Source organism: Saccoglossus kowalevskii, chromosome 8, assembly GCF_978046115.1.
Source record: "Saccoglossus kowalevskii chromosome 8, keSacKowa6.1, whole genome shotgun sequence".
Classification (NCBI taxonomy): Eukaryota; Metazoa; Hemichordata; class Enteropneusta; family Harrimaniidae; genus Saccoglossus; species Saccoglossus kowalevskii.
Window position 1 is genome coordinate 35,582,951 of NC_140648.1, and position 25,559 is coordinate 35,608,509.

The 25,559-nt window shown below is 37.7% G+C and overlaps 1 protein-coding gene across 1 annotated transcript; it reads right to left on the reverse strand.

The window, feature by feature from the left end:
* Nucleotides 1-6,860: 6,860 nt before the first annotated feature.
* Nucleotides 6,861-25,502, reverse strand: LOC102802043 (ERI1 exoribonuclease 2-like). Its single transcript, XM_006813341.3, has 9 exons — nt 25,395-25,502; nt 25,123-25,196; nt 17,106-17,186; nt 16,266-16,393; nt 13,245-13,386; nt 11,019-11,119; nt 9,082-9,163; nt 8,735-8,829; nt 6,861-8,255 (listed from the first exon to the last, which is right to left on the reverse strand). The coding sequence occupies exons 1-9, from the start codon at nt 25,418-25,420 to the stop codon at nt 7,386-7,388; spliced, it is 1,599 nt and encodes a 532-aa protein (XP_006813404.1). The 5' UTR covers nt 25,421-25,502; the 3' UTR covers nt 6,861-7,385.
* Nucleotides 25,503-25,559: the final 57 nt, after the last annotated feature.

A 25,559-nucleotide genomic window follows, 5' to 3' on the forward strand; every position in this document is an offset into this window, starting at 1 on the left:
AAAATTCTAAATTCAAGTTGTTTATTTGATAATTTTGGTCAAAGTGGACGTAATTTCTAATTGGCAGCAAAGTCTTAATCACAATTGTAGAAAAATTCTGAAAATGAATGGCGACAAAAGGTAAATGAAATGAGAATTGTCCATTTTAATCAGTTAATTTGCATAATTAATGAATCATGTCAGGTTAATTATAGGGAGATGTGTACTTTTGCAAGCCATGTCAAAGTCATACTATTAATAATATCAAGCATGTATGAAAAATGTTGGTAGTCAGTCTAAATCACTGATGGTTGCAAAACTTTTTGAATCTGAAAAACAATTCATGAGCATTAAGTTACATTGGCTCAATAATTGAATATGGTCAAATTTGGTACAAGTCATTGGTGTAGACTTTCTAAGCTCCCACAAATTTAAACATTTAAGTGATATTCCTACACATATCACATGTTACTCCAGACTTTGCAATAAACATATCTCTGTAGGGTATGATTTTTAAAGCCCCAGTTGTCAAGTGTTTAAAGTTGCATAAAGAACATATATTTTTCAATATTGCTGTTTGATACACCATACTGTAGACTAAAAATGATGTTTGCAGGACACAAAACAGTAATCATCAAAATAATAATATGTACATGTAGTGAGTATTTGAACTTTTTCATCACCAGTTCCCTCTTTTCATCACCAGTTCCCTCTTTTCATCACCAGTTCCCTCTTTTCATCACCAGTTCCCTCTTTTCATCACCAGTTCCCTCTTTTCATCACCAGTTACCTCTTTTCATCACCAGTTACCTCTTTTCATCACAAAATAGTCTGATTTATAGTCTGCACTTTCCTTCAGAAGATTCGGACAAAAATAGACAAATGTTTTTGAGTGAAAATTTACTCAAATTTTCTCTGCTGGCCTCAAAATTAAGGTTCATTTCCAGAAATATTGAAGAATATAAAGGTTAAGTACTAAAACCAGTGTATATGTATATTAGAGAATTTTATCAAATGAACGTTTAGATGTGTGCTACAAAACAGTTTTAGTCATGACAAATCATAATACAATGTAAAAGTATTTTACATATGTTGCATGGAATCTACCATATTTGCTATATTAGAAGTACATTTCCAATATATAAAACAAAAATCACATTTGTTGTATACTAAATCATAAAAATATTACTTAATTTGACCATAGAAATGCGTCTAATTTATGCCAGTGCATAATAGAACAAATACTATATGCACACATAAACTACCATTTATATTTACTGTACGCTGAATCATAAACACAGGACTTATTTTACTCATAAAAATAATTGTCATTTACTCTATATCAAACATGTCAGTGTCATGACTGTGTTGCTTTAATATTGATTCAGGAGCACTAGATAAAGATAAAAAAAAATAGTTGTAAATTATTCTTATTGACTATGCAAATGAGCATAATGTTTTACAATATCTATATTACACAACATTTTAATCTTAAGTATGTTTTCTATTTTTCTCTATGATATCAAAAAGCCAATTGTAGCAACTGTTATCTGCTGTTTGTGAAATAAGTAATAGAGGGGTAGAGATGTGGAATTTCTGTCTGCTTTGATTTCACTTCCTTCATGAAATGCGACTTAGAATCGGAAACTGGGGACAACCAGAAAACGTGTCCTTTAATGTTTTCGCTATGAATGTCAGTCTGGCATGAACCCAGTGTAAATCCCTGTAGAACCGCAGCGAGTCAATATCTACTTCCATATCAATGTTAATACAGAAGTTGATATTTAAATCTTGTATGCGATTTCCTACATGAAACTTTAATTTTTTGATTTCTGATATAACAAACCAGTGTTTGTTCTAGGATTTTATAATGCAACATGGTTGATCTTAGTAGTGATTTATTATTATTCCTTCCTTCTACTTTTCTCTGAGTCTTCTTACTATAATACTTTTATTACTACTTCCATTATTATGTCTACGTCCTCAGGGTTTGATCCTACACTGTAACTTCTGACTCTGATATGAAATGTGCGAGATTGTGTTTTTCTATGCAAACATTAGTGATTGGTATTTTGTGACAATTCAGTCTGCACACAAAATTATTAGTTCATCACCAGAATAGTTGTGTGTCACTCAATATAGGATGCCAGTCTGTACCAGAAGGCAGTACATTGTGTACCACCAACCACACTGATACAAGGCACCAACCATGCAATGGTATCACTTGGGTACTATGCCAATGCATTGAGTGTACCACAAACCACACTGATACAAAGCACCCAGTGGCAGTACATTGTGTACCACCCAATGGCAGTACATTGTGTACCACCAACCACACTGATACAAGGCACCCAGTGGCAGTACATTGTGTACCACCAACCACACTGATACAAGGCACCCAGTGGCAGTACATTGTGTACCACCAACCACACTGATACAAGGCACCCAGTGGCAGTACATTGTGTACCACCAACCACACTGATACAAGGCACCCAGTGGCAGTACATTGTGTACCACAACCACACTGATACAATGCACCCAATGGCAGTGCTTTGAGTGTACCACCAACCACACTGATACAATGCACCCAATGGCAGTACATTGTGTACCACCAACCACACTGATACAAAGCACCCAGTGGCAGTACATTGTGTACCACAACCACACTGATACAAAGCACCCAGTGGCAGTACATTGAGTGTATGACCAACCACACTGATACAAGGCACCCAATGGCAGTGCTTTGAGTGTACCACCAACCACACTGATACAAGGCACCCAGTGGCAGTACATTGTGTACCACCAACAACACTGATACAAGGTACCCACTGGCAGTATATTGTGTACCATCAACCACACTGATACAAGGCACCCAGTGGCAGTACATTGTGTACCACCAACACACTGATACAAGGTACCCACTGGCAGTACATTGTGTACCATCAACCACACTGATACAAGGTACCCAGTGGCAGTACATTGTGTACCACAACCACACTGATACAAGGCACCCAATGGCAGTGCTTTGAGTATACCACGAACCACACTGATACAAGGCACCCAATGGCAGTACATTGTGTACCACCAACCACACTGATACAAGGCACCCAGTGGCAGTACATTGTGTACCACAACCACACTGATACAAGGCACCCAATGGCAGTGCTTTGAGTGTACCACCAACCACACTGATACAAGGCACCCAGTGGCAGTACATTGTGTACCACAACCACACTGATACAAGGCACCCAATGGCAGTGCTTTGAGTGTACCACCAACCACACTGATACAAGGCACCCAGTGGCAGTACATTGTGTACCACCAACCACACTGATACAAGGCACCCAGTGGCAGTACATTGTGTACCATCAATCACACTGATACAAGGCACCCAGTGGCAGTACATTGTGTACCACCAACCACACTGATACAAGGCACCCAGTGGCAGTACATTGTGTACCACCAACCACACTGATACAAGGCACCCAATGGCAGTACATTGTGTACCACAAACCACACTGATACACGGCACCCAGTGGCAGTACATTGTGTACCACCAACCACACTAATACAAGGTACCCAGTGGCAGTACATTGTGTACCATCAATCACACTGATACAAGGTACCCAGTGGCAGTACATTGTGTACCACCAACCACACTGATACAAGGTACCCACTGGCAGTACATTGTGTACCATAAGCCACACTGATACAAGGTACCCAGTGGCAGTACATTGTGTACCATCAACCACATTGTGTACCACCAACCACACTGATACAAGGCACCCAATGGCAGTGCTTTGAGTGTACCACCAACCACACTGATACAAGGCACCCAGTGGCAGTACATTGTGTACCATCAACCACACTGATACAAGGCACCCAGTGGCAGTACATTGTGTACCACCAACCACACTGATACAAAGCACCCAGTGGCAGTACATTGTGTACCACAAACCACACTGATACAAGGCACCCAGTGGCAGTACATTGTGTACCACCAACCACACTGATACAAAGCACCCAGTGGCAGTACATTGAGTGTATGACCAACCACACTGATACAAGGCACCCAATGGCAGTGCTTTGAGTGTACCACCAACCACACTGATACAAGGCACCCAGTGGCAGTACATTGTGTACCACCAACAACACTGATACAAGGTACCCACTGGCAGTATATTGTGTACCATCAACCACACTGATACAAGGCACCCAGTGGCAGTACATTGTGTACCACCAACACACTGATACAAGGTACCCACTGGCAGTACATTGTGTACCATCAACCACACTGATACAAGGTACCCAGTGGCAGTACATTGTGTACCACAACCACACTGATACAAGGCACCCAATGGCAGTGCTTTGAGTATACCACGAACCACACTGATACAAGGCACCCAATGGCAGTACATTGTGTACCACCAACCACACTGATACAAGGCACCCAGTGGCAGTACATTGTGTACCACAACCACACTGATACAAGGCACCCAATGGCAGTGCTTTGAGTGTACCACCAACCACACTGATACAAGGCACCCAGTGGCAGTACATTGTGTACCACAACCACACTGATACAAGGCACCCAATGGCAGTGCTTTGAGTGTACCACCAACCACACTGATACAAGGCACCCAGTGGCAGTACATTGTGTACCACCAACCACACTGATACAAGGCACCCAGTGGCAGTACATTGTGTACCATCAATCACACTGATACAAGGCACCCAGTGGCAGTACATTGTGTACCACCAACCACACTGATACAAGGCACCCAGTGGCAGTACATTGTGTACCACCAACCACACTGATACAAGGTACCCAGTGGCAGTACATTGTGTACCATCAATCACATTGTGTACCACCAACCACACTGATACAAAGCACCCAGTGGCAGTACATTGAGTGTATGACCAACCACACTGATACAAGGCACCCAATGGCAGTGCTTTGAGTGTACCACCAACCACACTGATACAAGGCACCCAGTGGCAGTACATTGTGTACCACCAACAACACTGATACAAGGTACCCACTGGCAGTATATTGTGTACCATCAACCACACTGATACAAGGCACCCAGTGGCAGTACATTGTGTACCACCAACACACTGATACAAGGTACCCACTGGCAGTACATTGTGTACCATCAACCACACTGATACAAGGTACCCAGTGGCAGTACATTGTGTACCACAACCACACTGATACAAGGCACCCAATGGCAGTGCTTTGAGTATACCACGAACCACACTGATACAAGGCACCCAATGGCAGTACATTGTGTACCACCAACCACACTGATACAAGGCACCCAGTGGCAGTACATTGTGTACCACAACCACACTGATACAAGGCACCCAATGGCAGTGCTTTGAGTGTACCACCAACCACACTGATACAAGGCACCCAGTGGCAGTACATTGTGTACCACAACCACACTGATACAAGGCACCCAATGGCAGTGCTTTGAGTGTACCACCAACCACACTGATACAAGGCACCCAGTGGCAGTACATTGTGTACCACCAACCACACTGATACAAGGCACCCAGTGGCAGTACATTGTGTACCATCAATCACACTGATACAAGGCACCCAGTGGCAGTACATTGTGTACCACCAACCACACTGATACAAGGCACCCAGTGGCAGTACATTGTGTACCACCAACCACACTGATACAAGGCACCCAATGGCAGTACATTGTGTACCACAAACCACACTGATACACGGCACCCAGTGGCAGTACATTGTGTACCACCAACCACACTAATACAAGGTACCCAGTGGCAGTACATTGTGTACCATCAATCACACTGATACAAGGTACCCAGTGGCAGTACATTGTGTACCACCAACCACACTGATACAAGGTACCCACTGGCAGTACATTGTGTACCATAAGCCACACTGATACAAGGTACCCAGTGGCAGTACATTGTGTACCATCAACCACATTGTGTACCACCAACCACACTGATACAAGGCACCCAATGGCAGTGCTTTGAGTGTACCACCAACCACACTGATACAAGGCACCCAGTGGCAGTACATTGTGTACCATCAACCACACTGATACAAGGCACCCAATGGCAGTACATTGTGTACCACAAACCACACTGATACACAGCACCCAGTGGCAGTACATTGTGTACCACCAACCACACTGATACAAGGTACCCAGTGGCAGTACAATGTGTACCACCAACCACATTGTGTACCACCAACCACACTGATACAAGGTACCCAGTGGCAGTACATTGTGTACCATCAACCACACTGATACAAGGCACCCAATGGCAGTGCTTTGAGTGTACCACCAACCACACTGATACAAGGCACCCAGTGGCAGTACATTGTGTACCACCAACCACACTGATACAAAGCACCCAGTGGCAGTACATTGTGTACCATAAACCACACTGATACAAGGCACCCAGTGGCAGTACATTGTGTACCACCAACCACACTGATACAAGGCACCCAGTGGCAGTACATTGTGTACCACCAACCACACTGATACAAGGTACCCAGTGGCAGTACATTGTGTACCATCAATCACATTGTGTACCACCAACCACACTGATACAAAGGTACCCAGTGGCAGTACATTGTGTACCACCAACCACACTGATACAAAGCACCCAATGGCAGTACATTGAGTGTACCACGCACCACACTGATGGAAGGCACCCAATGGCAGTGCATTGAGTGTACCACCAACCACAGATACAAGGTACCCACTGGCAGTGCATTGAATGTACCATGCCATATCTCACTTCTGTACTACACCAATGGCAGTGTACAAATTAAACAGATTTGTGAGTGTTCATACCCATCCACCATACTAAGAACACCAACACATCAGGGGTCATTTTTACAACAGTGATATTTATTGGCCATGTTTTCCAAATTATGTATGAAAAACTTTCAGAAAACCAACATTTATTGGCATCAAATTCTCAGCTTTGTGAACGCTTTATTGCAAAAAAAGAAATGGACCAATTAATCTTGTATTGCATTTGTACTATATAACTATGTATATATCATTGGCTGCTATGGCAACAACACACCTGAGAATTTCAATCCATGGCAGCGATGTGTTGACCTTAAATCTTGAAACATTCATTTCATTTCTCTTTCAAACTTGTATGATTGCAAGGATTAAATAAAAGTTTTTTTTTTTTCACTGTCACATATTTTGTGTATCATGTTTTGTACATTTCAAAGACAGAAAGAAAAGTTCATCATTGAGTGTGTGTTAGACATCTTTTTGAACATTGCATAAATAAAAGCATTATTGTGACTTGTCAGAGCCTGTAATGGCATTCTCCACTGATAAAATGCAGCAATGGGCATCATAGACGAAGTTTACAAAGTACAATCACTAAATGGTTTAAGTCATCATTTTTGACTTTCTGACAAGTGAAGGCGACATACTAACTTCCCATTTGAAGAAAGCACATGCTTTGCCATTATTAGTCCGTCCAGAATGGCAAGAAAAGAATCCTCTACCCTGATTAGGTCCTGGATTGATGACAGTTCTTCGTTTAGCTCGCCGTCCACAGCGACATAGCGGTGGTGTAATTCTGCCAATTAACATATCGGGTGTACTAAACCGAGAAAATGGCGTTTTTAATTCGACCTTAAATCTAGATGGTACAGTCGGGGTCTTGAAACGATCTTTTGAAGGAACAACATTGTTGCTGTGATTAGAATTTGTTCTCCTCGATGACCAGGCTATTCCAGTTTTTACCTTACCATCCATTGCTGGGAGACAGTTGGAATATTCAACTTGATCTCGTCGTAGCATCTGCGAAGTGGTGACCACCTCAGACAGCAATTCGCAGGCGTTCACAGCGTTCTTTGTCGACACAGTAGGATTATCTAGTTTACCATTACACTTTGAAAACAATGTTTGTGGAACTGAATTGTTGGGTCCCAATGTAGTTTTCAGCGGCACTAAAGTCCTGTCATTATTTGTGGGCATTCCTTTCCTGGTCTGAACAGTCACACTAGGCTCTACACACTCAACTCCATTTCTGTTATCCACATAGGAGCTGGATATTTCTTCCAAACCTAAAACTGGTTTGTAATTCTCAGAATTTGGGCATATTTTAATCTTTGTCAGTGATTTTCTGATACCAGCTGACATGGAATACACTTTACTATTCAAACAGACATGAGGAGCCATAGTCACATGACTATTAGTTACTTTACTGGATTGAATTGAGGGCGCTTTCCCAATATTCTTCGGTTTCTGATGCTGAAAAACAAAAAATATATCAAATAATAATTAGTTTATTGCATGCTTAGAAATAGTTTCCATTGGTTGACAGCAATAAAATGTTAGTAATTAAGTACAATACATGTAAAATGTCAGTGTTATTGTTATTTTTGATTTCAAATATTTTGTATTCACCAACTTGTCTTATTGCGTCTTCTCTTGAACTCATAATATATTTAAATATCTGGACATCACTTATCAAATGTTATTTGTAGATGCATTAATATCACAATATAGTTTTTTTTAGAAGTTTAATCATTAATTCATTAACAAATTACAATAACAATTATAAAAATTGATTTGAATACATAAAGATACTTTTTTTTTATAAATACATAATAAATACAATATTAAAAATATGTGCAGTCAATTAGAAAATAACATCACTATGACAACTAAGGAAGGTAATGGGTCATGCTTGCTTTGACATGTTATTTCATGACAGCGTATGTACTGACCATAGGATTAGGCAATGATTTGGTTATTTTCATATTACATCCATCTGTAATCATCCTCCAAGCTAGTTTGGCAGTGTTCCGGGCATCATCCAAACCTATAACATACAATTACTTATTATTAATGTAGATACATTTCCCTAACCAGAAATGTTTCCTATTTCAAATCTTTACAACCTCTTGCCTAAAAATCCCAATAAAATTGTTGCAGTCTTGGAGGCTTACTTTCAATAGATTGCAGCGATATTGGGATAACAGTAAAGTGAGAAAAGACCTAATAAGAATTCAATATGTAAATCTATCATTTGTCAACAATTTCTGTAGAATTTCTTTTAGATTTGTATTCTCACCAGAGTGCTGTCTTCCAGCAAAGTGAATTCCAAGGTCTTGCAACGCACCATTTAAACCATTGGGTTTTTTACTGTAAAATGACTGAAATATAATACAAACATATTACCGTAAAATACTTTATTTTACACTTAGAATTTATTTTTCGCTGAAAGATTGATTTAGTGAAAATAAAATCCATTGATATACCTGTACCAACATATTACATTCTACTTATCAAAAGCAGCAGTTGATATGTTAAAGACCTTCACAAAGTGACATAGATACTGAGAATTATAAAGGGGTGGCTATACTAATTCAGGATGCTACTGAGTTCAATTTGTATTTATATAAAGTTATAATCACTGGATTTTTTTTTTACTCAACCATCACTTCAGTGAAAATGGTGAAAATAAATTGAGAGCGAAAATACTTATTTTCTAAGACTAAATCGTAATTGGCAGGAGTTTTTTTTCAGTTGTCTGTGCTTGAATTTGCAGATATTTTTAAGAAAATCTTGATACTTGTGCAAGTAACCATTATAAATTTGGCATACATTCAATGCTGCGATATTCAGAGTTGTACATTGCTGACAAAAACAGTGAGATATGTAGGTTCCTATCAGAAGTGTTGACTATGCTGATTAGGTATATGATCGTCTTTGTTCTAGGTTCATTATATACCGTATTACCCCGGGCACACGCCCCTCCCTGGGCAAGCGCCCACCCCCCTGTTTTCACAAAAGTTACATGTTGGGGACATCCTCGGTTAAACGCCCAGAGTGATTTTTAGCCAAGAATGGGGTCAACAATAAAGTTTTACTTGTCAAAAAGGATATAGTGTGTTTGTTACGGTAGTTCTCTTTTTGGAATGTGTGGTGGCCCTGAAAGGGCCGTTTTGTTTGTGTTTTTACGTAAAAACTCATTGGAACTTAACGACGTAAGATGAACCACGCAGCATGTTGGCGCACACGTTCCGCTTTCTCTTCCTTCACGATGAATCCAATATTGCAACGATCCATACCTTGGTGAGTGGTTTGAAACACTTAGCTTTGGTTTCAAAACGTAGCACTTCGCTGACTGTGAATCCATAACGAAAGAGCATCGCCAGGCGATGGACGCGGGGCTTTTTGGCATTATGCTAATGAGGTCATCGCCATCTTGGATTACAAGTGGTAGTTTTTCCCGGCCGTTTCGACTTGCACTGATCACGGTTACTAAGAAAGTAACCGTGCAGTGATTACAATACCTACCATACTTTGAAGCCAATTTCAGTGAGTAATACAACTTCATTCGCTGACATAAAACAAGTTTTATTCTTGAAATTCGACCCTGTGTTTTAGTGTTCCCACAGTTCTCACGAGTGCTCTCGTTTATTGAAACCTCACATAAATCAAGAAATAAGTACGTGTACAAAGTGTACGAAAGCATTCCTTTATTTGACCTTATCATACGATCACAAAAGCAACTTTTTAAAATCTTTTTGGGGGGAGGGTCCTCGGGTAAGCGCCCACCCCCAATTTTTCCCGATTTTGTATGTTTAGGCCCCTGGGCGCGTGCCCGGGGTAATACGGTAGTCAGAAAAGATGCTTAATGTATCATAATTGTAAGATACACAGATAATCAAAGATATTAAAAAATACAAATACAGGTAACTGTTACACATTATACATGTATAATGTCTCTTTCTTGTTGCACCTACTTCCACACATGGTTAGCTCTGAGTATATGAATCAGTTTCCTTACAGCAAAGTGTCACAGTTTTCCAAGTAGAGTTCATTTAAACAATTAGCGCAAAACCAAATATTTCAGGCATTGCTACTGTAAACAGTCAACTAGATATTTTATTTATAGCTTTGCCACTTATTGAAATAGACAAAGCGCTTGAACTTTTTTTTACCCTTTTTTGAAAACATGTTGAAAACATATTTAACTTCTCATATTTAAAGTACGATACTTACTCTATAAGTAGCTCTGAGATCAATCCAACTGTTCAGTTCGTGAGGTTTTCGTAACTGTTTTCTTTTTGTCTCATACTGAAGGCACACACCAAGATCCCAATCTGCAGATTGATCAAAACTCATCACTATTTATTTGTAATTGACAGTGTTTGAATACTGATAGTTATAGAATGGCAATAGCGATGAAGATGTTAATTATAGCCTGTATGGGTTCTGGTAAATGTGTCAGGCTTGTAGGGCTGAGGATGTTTACTAGAGCTGAGACCCAAACATACAATGAAGTATTGCATCCAAGTTGCTACTTTTAACAGTCTGAGAGTAATATGAGTTTTAGGTAGTTTTTCTGCAGCCTCATCACGAGTTTGTGTTGTCACAGTGTACGTGTGTTATGTAATCACACCTGATTCATGCTTTCAACCAGAAATTACCTACTTATCTCATTCAGTGACCATGAGAGTGACCATACATACACACAGCCACACAGGAAATGATAGCAAAGGCTGCTTAACGAAAACACAATAGTAGACCAATAAAGATGAGCTAAAAAGTAGTATTACTAGTTTTGTATTGTACCCTTAGTTTTGGGAGATCAATAAAATGAAAATTACAGTGGCACCTTGCTAAGTCCCGGGTGTCGGGATCCAAGCAAAAACCACGATCTATCGAGGGTCGCGATTTACTGAGGGTCTTCGTGAAAGAGGGGGGTCGTGCATTGAAAACATGTATAAACCCATGGGTGTATTTATAGTGTGTCTTCTTTATTAAAACACAACATGATTATTAATACACAAGTTAATTGAAAGGTTAGAAACATATTTACAAATTGTATGTCGTATCATCACATGTGTCAAGCAGTATTCAAATAAGAATCGATCATGATTATGTTTGCTGTAAACATTGCAGTGATGCATTGTTTAGTTTGTATGTGTCTGATATTATGTGGGTCGTTTGCTGTTGCTTGCGACTTTGACGGTAACAGCTTCCAAAATAAACCAGTTTCATCGCAATTATAAACTTGTTCGACGACGATCCGTGCTTTGGGTGATGGGACCAGAGAGTGGAGTTCCGGCAGACCGTTCTTTATCGACACCCCTTTTGACACCTTGAGTAAGGTCGCCGTCATTGACGGACAGTAGGTGTTAAGTTGTCTCTTTATGCAACAAAACATTAGTCGTTGTACTTCAAAAGTTGCCGTCAAGACGAAATAGAAATTTTGGGAGCCATCCAAGTACCCACGACTTAGCCGAAGCGTGACTTACCGAGGCACGACTTAGCGAGGGGTCACTGTATTTTTTTTTTAATCAAGATTAAATCTTAAACCGTTACCTGGTCAGTCAATGTAAAGTACATGAGGGCTGAACAAGATAAGTGTTAAAGCATACACAGTATACTACTCATTTAGCAACAAACTTGGAATGTACAATTCTTAAGTTGTACTAAGAGGGTTGGGCAAGGGGTATTTTCGTAAGCTGTAATCCATTTTTTTTTATTTTGCATAATAATGTAATTTAAATAAATAAAAAAACATAAAATCATAGATGGGGCAAGGTGTAAAATGTAATCAGCTATTTTATTTGTTCGTAATTTGTACAAAGATCTTATTTTTTGTAAGCATACAAAATATGTTTCACATTAAATGTCGTAATTCATACGCAATTTCCAATTTTGATTCTTAAATACAAATTACAAAATATAGTATAAAAATGTAAAAGGTAATTAGGAATTTGCTTTATCTGTAAAGAGTAAAAACCTATTTTTTACTGAAAATGGCACGTAAAGTGCCTTTTTTATTTTCTGTAATCTGTACCAGGTACCCCCCCCCCCTACTAAGGTTGTGTACTGTTATTGCCAGATAATTTTTCGCTAATAATTCTACAAATTTAACTAAAGTTTCAATATTATTATCTCAGTGAATACAGACCCTATTCATAAGTCAGGCGCCCTCACAGGGGTCTCTTAGAGAATCCTTTCAGGTGAACTGGGAAAGACTTACCGATAGGTCATCATGATTTAACATAATATAACACTACTGTAAAATACCTTATTTTCGCTTGGAATTAATTTTCACTATTTTCGCTGACGAAATGATTCATTGAAAATAAAATCCATTACATTCAACTAATCAAAAATCAGTGAAAATAAATTCCATGCAAAACCTTCTAAAACGCCTTTCAGCGAAAGTTAAAATAAAGTATTTTTCAGTAAATGGATTGTATTCATACATACCTGACCAGGTAACAAATGTACACAGACTTTTGCTATTGTCTCCATGGTGATATGCAATATTCCTCTCATCTGTTAGTTTTCGGAGCCATCTCATAAACTGACTCAAACATACATGTAGTGGTATACCATCATCTACTTGTTCCTGTAAGTAAGATAGTATGTATTAACAGGTGAATGTAATTCCCAAAACTACAAACAGATGCTATGTAATTCTAATTGCACATGCCTAACCTTTACAGCAACTGGCGAGGATAGGACAGAAATATAAAAAGTCAAAAGAACAAAGACATGCAACCCGGAAGAAGTCTGCGGCATATATGAATCAGGTTTTAAAAGATAGCGAAATGAGTGTGGGAAGCTAGAAAACTATGTAATTGCAGCTGAGAAACACGAGTGTGGGAAGCTAGAAAACTATGTAATTACAGCTGAGAAACATGAGTGTGGGAAGCTAGAAAACTATGTAATTGCAGCTGAGAAACACGAGTATGGGAAGCTAGAAAACTATGTAATTACAGCTGAGAAACATGAGTGTGGGAAGCTAGAAAACTATGTAATTACAGCTGAGAAACAAGAGTGTGGGAAGCTAGAAAACTATGTAATTACAGCTGAGAAACATGAGTGTGGGAAGCTAGAAAACTATGTAATTACAGCTGAGAAACATGAGTGTGGGAAGCTAGAAAACTATGTAATTACAGCTGAGAAACATGAGTGTGGGAAGCTAGAAAACTATGTAATTACAGCTGAGAAACATGAGTGTGGGAAGCTAGAAAACTATGTAATTACAGCTGAGAAACACGAGTGTGGGAAGCTAGAAAACTATGTAATTACAGCTGAGAAACACGAGTGTGGGAAGCTAGAAAACTATGTAATTGCAGCTGAAAAACATGAGTGTGGGAAGCTAGAAAACTATGTAATTGCAGCTGAGAAACACGAGTGTGGGAAGCTAGAAAACTATGTAATTACAGCTGAGAAACACGAGTGTGGGAAGCTAGAAAACTATGTAATTACAGCTGAAAAACATGAGTGTGGGAAGCTAGAAAACTATGTAATTGCAGCTGAGAAACATGAGTGTGGGAAGCTAGAAAACTATGTAATTACAGCTGAGAAACATGAGTGTGGGAAGCTAGAAAACTATGTAATTACAGCTGAAAAACATGAGTGTGGGAAGCTAGAAAACTATGTAATTGCAGCTGAGAAACATGAGTGTGGGAAGCTAGAAAACTATGTAATTGCAGCTGAGAAACACGAGTGTGGGAAGCTAGAAAACTATGTAATTACAGCTGAGAAACATGAGTGTGGGAAGCTAGAAAACTATGCAATTACAGCTGAGAAACATGAGTGTGGGAAGCTAGAAAACTATGTAATTACAGCTGAGAAACATGAGTGTGGGAAGCTAGAAAACTATGTAATTACAGCTGAGAAACACGAGTGTGGGAAGCTAGAAAACTGTAATTGCAGCTGAGAAACATGAGTGTGGGAAGCTAGAAAACTATGTAATTACAGCTGAGAAACATGAGTGTGGGAAGCTAGAAAACTATGTAATTGCAGCTGAGAAACATGAGTGTGGGAAGCTAGAAAACTATGTAATTACAGCTGAGAAACATGAGTGTGGGAAGCTAGAAAACTATGTAATTACAGCTGAAAAACATGAGTGTGGGAAGCTAGAAAACTATGTAATTGCAGCTGAGAAACATGAGTGTGGGAAGCTAGAAAACTATGTAATTACAGCTGAGAAACATGAGTGTGGGAAGCTAGAAAACTATGTAATTACAGCTGAAAAACATGAGTGTGGGAAGCTAGAAAACTATGCAATTACAGCTGAGAAACATGAGTGTGGGAAGCTAGAAAACTATGTAATTACAGCTGAGAAACATGAGTGTGGGAAGCTAGAAAACTATGTAATTACAGCTGAGAAACACGAGTGTGGGAAGCTAGAAAACTATGTAATTACAGCTGAGAAACACGAGTGTGGGAAGCTAGAAAACTATGTAATTGCAGCTGAAAAACATGAGTGTGGGAAGCTAGAAAACTATGTAATTGCAGCTGAGAAACACGAGTGTGGGAAGCTAGAAAACTATGTAATTGCAGCTGAAAAACATGAGTATGGGAAGCTAGAAAACTATGTAATTACAGCTGAGAAACACGAGTGTGGGAAGCTAGAAAACTGTAATTGCAGCTGAGAAACATGAGTGTGGGAAGCTAGAAAACTATGTAATTACAGCTGAGAAACATGAGTGTGGGAAGCTAGAAAACTATGTAATTACAGCTGAGAAACATGAGTGTGGGAAGCTAGAAAACTATGTAATTACAGCTGAGAAACATGAGTGTGGGAAGCTAGAAAACTATGTAATTACAGCTGAAAAACATGAGTGTGGGAAGCTAGAAAACTATGTAATTGCAGCTGAGAAACATGAGTGTGGGAAGCTAGAAAACTATGTAATTACAGCTGAGAAACACGAGTGTGGGAAGCTAGAAAACTATGTAATTGCAGCTGAGAAACATGAGTGTGGGAAGCTAGAAAACTATGTACCGGTAATTGCAGCTGAGAAACATGAATTATCAAGAATCAATTTGAGGAATTGTTTGTCATATAAAGTGTATATACCATACCATACCATTATGCAACTGCATCTTGTGAAATGAAGTTCATTCACACAAACTTTAATCAAGACAAGTTTATAAAAATAGCGTCTTTTTAAAGTTTTCCCTATCCACATGACTCAGAAATGGATGCCAAAAGAAATAGAACGTTATTTGAAATGAAGGTTAAGAGTAAAACTAACAGCACCTTACACTTTAATTACACTACTGGTACTCGCATTGATTACCAGTACCAGTAATGGCTTAAAAATCTCCCTTTTAGTGTGTCAAATTCATTTAGGAGACCACATAGTCATTACTTGATTTCGTAAGCAAGAGCATAAAATAAAACCATACATGGTAAAAAAGAAAATCTGCCTTAAATGTTATGTACTATTCTGTTCTGATATCTCCTGTTCAGAATGACTGCATTACATGTACCTGTGATATACCGGTTAACTCTGTACAGAATTCACTTAGTCTTGGACATTCTTGTGGTTGTACATAATGATGAAACTCAGATTCTATATCACCAGTCTTAGTATTCAATAAGACAGCAGGAAACTCAACTAAATGAATGAAAACAGGAATATTATGTCATTTTTTTTATGTGTATTGTAGAATATTTTCACTGAAAACTGTATGTTGGTGTATTACTTTTGCTAATTTTTGGTAGATTGCATGCAAAGTATAGAAAACAATTTTGTCTGGTGATTGTTTTTGTCCATCACATAGTGTTCCATTCTCTTTCGTTATCACGTCAAATGTTTATATTACCATGGTTACATATGTCAGCTGAACATTGGACACAATGACGGCTCTCACCCGCTAGAAACCCCCTTGGCCATTTACGAATAACATCTTTTAAACGGTACATGCAAAATTAAATATGTTACATCAAAGCAATTAATAAGTTGATGCAATAAAACTCTATATAACAAATCACTTTCCGTATTTGGCATTTAACAGAGTATTACTCTATGTTCTATCGGCCTCATGCTGCACAACACTGTAATTCTCTAACAGAAAATCATGCAGAGTTTCTATTGTTCCAAAAGTTTATACAAAGTAAGCCTGCTAGGCTACCAGTGTAGAGTGTTATCATATGTACATATATTTAGGCTATGAGGTGTTGAGTTCCAGCTACATGTCCTTTAGATTACTGATGTAAAACAAGTCAAATAGACGATAATAATCAGACTAACAATTGACACAGTATTCATGATTTACTTGAAAACACAATTAAAACAATGATGGATATTGTAAAAATATTATACTTACTAACTTCTTGCATGGTTGTTTTTCTATCACGCCAGCATGTAGACTCAAAGTCAATCACAATTAAATAGGAAAATATCTGATCTACACAAAATAAGTAACAAAAACATGTATTTTAATTATCAAACATCAATAAGTGGGGTAAAATATGTCAGCCAAATATTAAATTTTGTATTGCACAAATTTGTGGTATATTTTCAAAAAATAATTTGTTATTATCACAGAAAAAAATATATAAGAGTCTTGAACTAATTGAATATATAAAATGTTTTCCAAATTAGTATTAGAAGCTCTGACAGAATCATACAGAACCAAAAATTGCATTTATTGTATGGTGGCAAGCTTATTAAAATAAGATTTATTTTTACCATTGACACTCCACTGTCATTTATGTACATGTATGTGAATGCGCTACAAATAGAGAAAATATAGTAAATGTGAAATCACTGTATGCAGTTTTACATGGATGAATGTACTGAATTGACACCTCACAGGATTTTCTTGTAGAATGACACGGACATACCATAACCCTTGCAGCCTACCAAAGCCTGTAGGGATTTCCCTGCTAAATTGGTCAGCAGGTGAAATTTTTGATGATAATAGCCTTGAAAAAAAAAGAATATTTTTTTTTTTTCAAATTGTTTTTAATTGTTTATTTTTTTTTTAGCTAAAATATTTGATGAACAAATTTGCAGTTTTAATCAATTTGCCAACAGAGGGCGCTGTGCAATGGCAGGTTTAATGAGTTCCCTCAAATGTTCCATACTGCCATGCGAGGGCACTGCAAATACGTCATTCACGGGTATCGAACTGTTCGGATATAGTGTATGGTGGGTTCAAAAATGAATAATGTGACTACATTGATGTATGCGAATCACAACTTTGTCACTTAAAAATCTTTTCATTTGACAAATTTTTGCACTTGTGCGGAAAATAAAAAAATATCGCAAAATATGGAGCAATTATGACATGAGCATTAGTGTTAAGGGCATTACTGTTCCAGTAAGAGCTCCTTAATGTTGGATTTAAAGGCCCAGGTATACTATAAGTACGCTTATTATTTCCTTGAAAGTCACGCTGAAGTAAACAGCTTCAGACAAGCTCCGATAATGACGCGTTTTCTCGAAATTCTCGACTATGAATATTTATGTAGCATTTATGACAATACCGGTACATGTAAATAGTTTACGAGTTGGGATTTTGTCGGATAAACGTCAAAAACACAAACTGGAATCAAAGAAAGCTTAGAAAGAACTCCCGTGTGCTGAGGGAATAGGGATCATGATCTAATATTCGGGAATATTTGAAAATGATAAACAAATTATGAATAATCTATTAAATAAGGAGGCACCAGTAGTCATCTACACAAATAGACATTGTATACCTACAATAAGCCTACTTAAAAATATGCATAAAAAGTCTATACAAAACATTAAAAAGAAAACTGAAATAATTCATAAAACATTGGGGAAAATGAAATGCAACGAAAATAGTAAACAAATAAATGCCCAAAATAACTTGTAGGGCATTTAAACATATTTTAGAAATTTAGTTAACACAGAAAACGTAAAGTAGCAAAAACAACTATGTAAATTTCTGACAAACAATCTAAATATCTAAAATTCAAACCACTATCTTAATATCAATATGTGTTTCAATAAATATTATATTTATTTATTTTCAGTTACGTATATTAATAAGGAAGGCATCACAATCTTTTGGATTGGTTCATATATCCCAAAAATCGACATGGTAAAATTACAACCATCGTACAGCTCAGAACCATAACAAATAATAATAATTTACGGCAAACGTACTTCTCGGTACATAAAATTCAAAGTAATCCCCAACGCGTCTCATTTGATACTGCGTATAAATTGACACTATCTGGGGCACGTCGCACGCGATGAGTATCAACCAAAAATACACACAGGACATTTTAAGTGGCTCAAAACAAAACCTATTCGCTAATTTTCGTTTCGAAAACATCTACGATGGCTTAAAACCCTGCAGCCCGCATGTTTTTTTTTTACCAGGCAGGAGACGCCGGTCAGCGTGGCATTGCCCCAGTGGTTTCCACTATGCATCCAGTAGTTAACGCCGACATCACGGTCTATACATTCCACATGAAGCATGGTATTCAGCTTAACCATATTTTCTTTTTTGCTCCATGGCTTAACTTAATAGGAACAGTAACTCGAGCAATAAATGTGCCTTCCGATTTGAGGGATATCGTGCCGTGTAATATATTCAATGAAAAGAATAGTGAAACACGAAGCTCACGCTGGGGGCCCACATAAGGTGTTGCAATAGTGTAAATATAACAAAGCCAGACACCGATTGTTTCCTTTGCTAGGTAAAATCAATGTACAGAATAATCGGATGAAACAACTGAAGTAAACTAGGATATATTAGAGCCAATGAATTCGTAATTTCCGACGAAAAGGGCCGGGAAAAAATACCCCTCATAACAAATCACCGTCATAACAAATCACCGTGTTGAGGGGGCGGTAAACAAATGAGACACCGATTGTCAAATTGTTTTGGTAATCATCGCATGTCGATTCATGTCATTTGTGCAGGGTACTCTGACACAAAAATAAGGTAAACCAGCTTACTTAGTGCTAATGATTTTGTGATTTCCCACACGAAGAACTTTCTCAGAAATAATCCGACATGCTGATCAGCCCACCAACAATCGGCACCAAAATTGATCACTCCTGTCATGGTAAATTTGGCATGTTTTACGAATTTTTTTCTCCAAATCCCAACATATATTTACACATGTAGGCGAATTTTGTCAGCTCTGTGTAAATAGATATTTTTTTACTGGGAATGTGCCCCATTTTACGTACGAGAAGCCCATACACAACGTAGTAGTCATCAACACACATAGACATCCTATACCTACTAATCGACTTGATAGCTTCGTAATTTGGGGAAGGTGGGGGTGAAAGTGCACCATGCAAGTTTCCAAATGTGTAAAGGAAAATAAAGGAAAGAAGTACAATACAATGTTGGTAAGCGATACAAAGGAAATATCTCCTTACGGCAGCGACTTGATACAACTACATTGATGCTGGAGGTCACCATATTTGTTCTCACGTTCAATAATACGATGATAAATCAGGATTCACAAGTACAACGAATTTACACAACATTTTACCATGAAATCGAACCTACCAACCATTTTCATATCTTCAACACTGCCATGGTTTTGGCGATGATGAATCTCAAATTCATTATTTTCTTGACTGGGCTCAAACAGGGTTCAATGTTCCGTGGCTTGAGTGTAATTGTACACCACACGTGAATGTAAACTAGCTTGCACAGTAATTCGTTTCACAGTCATTGAGGTTATACATTTGTTCAATTACTTATTTATTTATGTATACGATAATAAAAAATCATAATGTAATTTCTTAGACCTTTTCATAATGTAAACTGATACATTTCATCTCCCGAGCGCTTGCTTCGTTTTTGTACAACACACTGAAAATAACAAAATGACTGACACCATCATAAATTGCTGGTCATAAGAAATAGAATACGCATGCGCATCATTATGCAAATTAGTCTACTCACCGATTCCTATTAGTTGTATTCATGCAATTGGGCATAAAAAACTTTTAAAAAAAATAATAAAAAAATACATAAAAAATACTAAATTTTAATTAAAATGTAAAATACAACAATGAATTGCAGCAGCCAATCATTAGTAACATTCTTACCAAGTTACATAAAAATCGTTTTAATGCTTCTTGAGATATAACTGAAATAGCTTAAAATTCACACATTATTATGCAGATGAGCTCATTAATATGCATGGATGTCAACCAAAAACTAATCAAATCTGCGCATTGCCCCAGACAAGCTATATACCAAGTTTCATTGAAATCCGAACATTGGTTCTTGAGATATCGATGGAACAGACACACACACAGACAGACAGACACACACACAGACAGACAGACACACTAACTGCAAAGACTCCCTTTTTGTGCTTCGCACACGGGAGTCAAAAAGGGATGCATTACTAAGCTTGAATAATTAACTACTGTCAATCAATCTAACGTGACGTTGGGCCACTTAAACAGGTTGCGTTATCTAATCTCCAAAAACATTTACACAGTTCCTAATGTTTTTTTTCATTATCACTAACACATAGCGGATTCAACGAAGAAATGAAAAACGCCAGAGAGTATGACTATGAGCCAGAAACTTCCCTAGTCATGTTTTAATAAAATGAATACAGTGTTTAGTATTTTTTACGACAGGACTACAGAAGGAGTACCTACACTTTATGCAATTTTTTTTTAATTATGCTAATTTATTCATGACGTAGCAGTTTCCGTGCTCATGAATATTCATTAGTTTGTGGGTCAATACATTCTAAAAGGGGCGATATATTATTTTTGGGGGAAGAGTTAGAAAGGGGGTTAGCAATCCTTAGGGGGTCAATACAAAAGAAGGGACCCATTTGGAGAGCAGCATTGATCCTAGTGTCTGTTGTTGCACGTGACCTGCAGCTGTCAACTGTGTTCGTACATCGACTGGCTTCCATGTGAGGTAGTTTCTTGTGTTTTGTTTTTCTGATATACAGAAGTTGCTGTTTATGGGTTTTTTCTTTCATATCTTGTCTTGTAGGAGTGTCCTGTCCGTGATTCGAACTTGCAATCTTTGAGTTCCCAGCACACTGTATTGTCCACTGTACCACGAGTGTCTTCACACAAATGATAGGATTTAAGTCCTACTTATAGGATCAATGTTTTCACTAGCATTTAAAAATCGTACTAACCGTACTGGATTCGAACCAGCAATCTCTCACATTGCCTACATTGTACATATCCACTGAACCATATGGATAGTCATGCAAATGAATGATTTGTTTTCATATTTAGCTTTATTGCAAATTAGTGTTTGCGAAAAAAGACTAGCAGGCATGGGAATTGAACCCGGGTCCTCCTGATCACTGTGTAGACAACTGACCCACAAGACCACAATGGATTGACTGGATGTGTTTGCATTTGATAAAACTATATAGTGTGTATATATATAGAAATATAACATATTTCTATTATTGAGTTACAATTGTCCAAAAAATTGGCAATTTTGTGTTTTTACTTGTGTAAACTATATACATGGCATAACCCGTTAGTGTACATTTTGCCAATTGGGTGTTTGCCATTTGCGTTGTCCATACCTGACCCGACCCTAACCCTAATGCCAAGACACGTTCCTGTTAATAATTCCGTTGCCCATACCTGACCCGACCCTAAACCTAATGCCAAGACACGTTCCTGTTTATATTTGCTCAATAATGATACTCTGTTGTGCACTGTCTGCGGGTAAGTTGCATTGATGTCAACTGATTAAACAAGTCGCGTTTAAGTAATTTCCACTATTAACAAGTGGTTAAATTGTGACAATAAATGTGTGGACAAATATTTGGGATTAATTTTGGTGTAGACAACTCTCGTTTAATTATTTTACACCATTACGAGTTGTTAAATTGAGAGAATAAGTGTGCGGACAAATATTTTAGATATATTTTGGTGTAGACAGCTCTCGTTTGATTAATTCCCACAATTACAAGTTGTTAAATTGAGAGAATAAATGTGCAGACAAATATTTTAGACTTATTTTGGTGTAGACAGCTCTCGTTTAATTATTTTACACCATTACAAGTTGTTAAATTGAGAGAATAAATGTGTGGACAAATATTTTAGACTAATTTTGGTGTAGAAAGGTCACATTTAATTTACTTCCACAAATTACAAATTGTTAAATTGAGAGAATAAATGTGTGGACAAATATTTGAGACTTATTTTGGTGTAGACAACTCTCATTTAATAATTTTACACCATTACAAGTTGTTAAATTGAGAGAATAAATGAATGGACAAGTATTTGAAACTTATTTTGGTGTAGACAACTCTCATTTGATTAATTCCAACAATTACAAGTTCTTAAATTGACAGAATGAATGTATGGACAAATATTGACCATTATATTTGTGAGAAAATACCTGTTGTTTAATTAATTTTCACCTCTACAAGGTTGTTAAATTGAGAGAATGAATGTGTCGACAAATATTTGATACTTATTTAAGTGTAAGAACTCGTGTTTGACCAACTTCCACCATTGAAAGTTGTTAAAATAATGAAATAAATATACTGGTATCATTGGATATTTGATTTAATTGTGAAACTTTCTAACAAAATGTTAACTGCTGGCTTCGAACCCTCAATCAACAATTCCGCAGACACAGTATAAATTCCACAACACCACAGAAGATATTCGTCTGTTGCCTGAATTGTTTTCGTAATATAGGGAACGTCATCGACACTTTAACAAAACTTACCTTGACTTGGGTCTTGTTTATCTGTTGTCACAATCTGGAAACTGTTGAAAAAATTGCGCGTCGACCAGTTTAAGACGCAAGTTATTTTATTATTTATTCATTCAGTTTTGTATGGTGGAGTTTTGTGAGGTTTATTATTTTTTCGCGACGTTCTTTGTTTACTTGTTTACGGTTTGAGAGATTTCAGTTTATTTGATTTACGTTTTTACGGTAGCTCTGAGTGGGACTCGAACCCACTGTCTTTTCAAGCTAATTTTGTTTTATTTTGATGGCACGCTTGTGTACCACGCCACGGCGTTGGTCGTTAAGTGGTGTTCATTTTTCTAACGATTGCTGGTTTCTAATTGCTTTGGTTCTGGTGAGTGTGTATCTAGTGTGATTCGAACCCATGTCGTTTGTATTGTGTGTTTTTTTATTTCCCATGTTGGCTACGCCGTAATATGCAACCACTTCCCCGTTTTATTGTGATTTTTAGAGTGTTTAATGATGTCTTCCTCACCCGTCACGCCATGACCCAGTTTCAACCACACGGCCATTTTGCAACACAGTGCGTGACCTCGGCGTCACCCGACTGACTATATGAGCGTTCTGTTCAACTGTTAAGCTAGGATTTATTACCGTTATTATCATTATATTGTCACGTGAATTGTTTTACCTTATGTGTAATGTCTTAAGTATCTTTATTGTAATTTGTATATACCAATTCGTATATACCGAGGAAATGCCGCCGATTGAAGGTCATGTATTTTGTGACGTCACCAATTCGTGTGTAGGTACGATAGATGGAACAGGAAAGAAACTCCTTGAACCAGACTCTCGAGAGTTGCCGATGATGGATGAATAATGTTGCATGTGACTCAGTACGAATTAATTTACTGGCTTCTTTAGGACTTTTTTTTACAGTTGTTTAAGAAAATGGTAAATTCATGCCATATCTGGTTGCCCATGCGCCCATAGCTAAATCGTGCCAATTTTTGTTTTCTATAAAACTAAATTTTTCAACGTGACTACTAAATCTGGCCTTTACAGTCATGCTAACAGTATGAGAACAAATGACTAAAATCATTTATTTTAGTTAATACAAGTTCCGACTTTTCTTGTCTAACCGGCCTTTTGTACACATTAGGAAATGTACACTAGTTGATATATACCGGTAGCAGTTTAATTTGGTGTTACAATTGGCTGTGGTCAGTCATCAGGTTTTCGCATGCAGTGATGCATCATCTCAAATTTTTTATCTTTACTATTTACGTATCAATAGCAGCATTTATGCGAGTACATGTGTGATCGCCGTGCAGTGAATATTTTTTTTTATTGTTGACCGTAGCAAGCTTGATAGCATCCTAAGCACACATGCATCGTGGTTATCACCGTGGCAACGTAATTCACAGTCCTTCCACACCTGGTTAGGGAAGGCTTCAAGTTCCATTGTCACAGTGCGTGTTCGTAAAAGTAGGAGGGGCTATGATATCATGACGATGAAGACATTTTAAAGTGCAATTGTATTACTTTAATAAGTTGTGAATCCTAAAGACGTTTATTGCCAGAACAAACCCTTCAGAATTTTAAATTGGTACGGCTAGAATACTCATGAACGTCCATCCATAGACTACCTAAGTTCAAACCATGTTAGTATGATGTTAGTCATAAAACTTACTAGTATTCTTGGCTCTTTTGATAGCTTTGTCAACTTGAGAACCAGTAGTACGCTTGCGTAAAATACCAAGCTGCCTGAAATTTACAATAATTGTGAATTAATTTACATATAAATCATAGACTGTTTATTTTTCATTAATATTTTTTTTTGGATTCACAGTAACACTACTACTAAGCATACTGCTTATTTTAGCTTCTGTACCCTCAGGGACTGTGACCGGTACTACAGTTTCGCATTACGTAACAACACAAACAACAAAAGCAATGACTAACCTGGCGAGTTCCTTTGTCGACTTCATTCTTCAAGACGTTTGCAGTAAAGTAACACTGATGGTCAAACCTACGCACAGTCGTCCACTGGATGTCCACCCTGGCATTTACCAGAATCACCATATTACAGTGTCACACATAACGCGACAGAAAGCAGAACATAGTAGC

What these genes read in the sequence shown, in the direction of transcription:
- LOC102802043 (XM_006813341.3), bottom strand. Translation starts at nt 25,420, where the DNA reads ATGAAGTCGACAAAGGAACTCGCCAG. An exon ending in AACAACCATGCAAGAAGTTA is followed by an intron (nt 16,394 to 17,105) that starts GTAAGTATAATA and finishes TCATTCATTTAG; the next exon opens with TTGAGTTTCCTGCTGTCTTA. An exon ending in ATCTCAGAGCTACTTATAGA is followed by an intron (nt 9,164 to 11,018) that starts GTAAGTATCGTA and finishes ATTATATTTCAG; the next exon opens with TCATTTTACAGTAAAAAACC.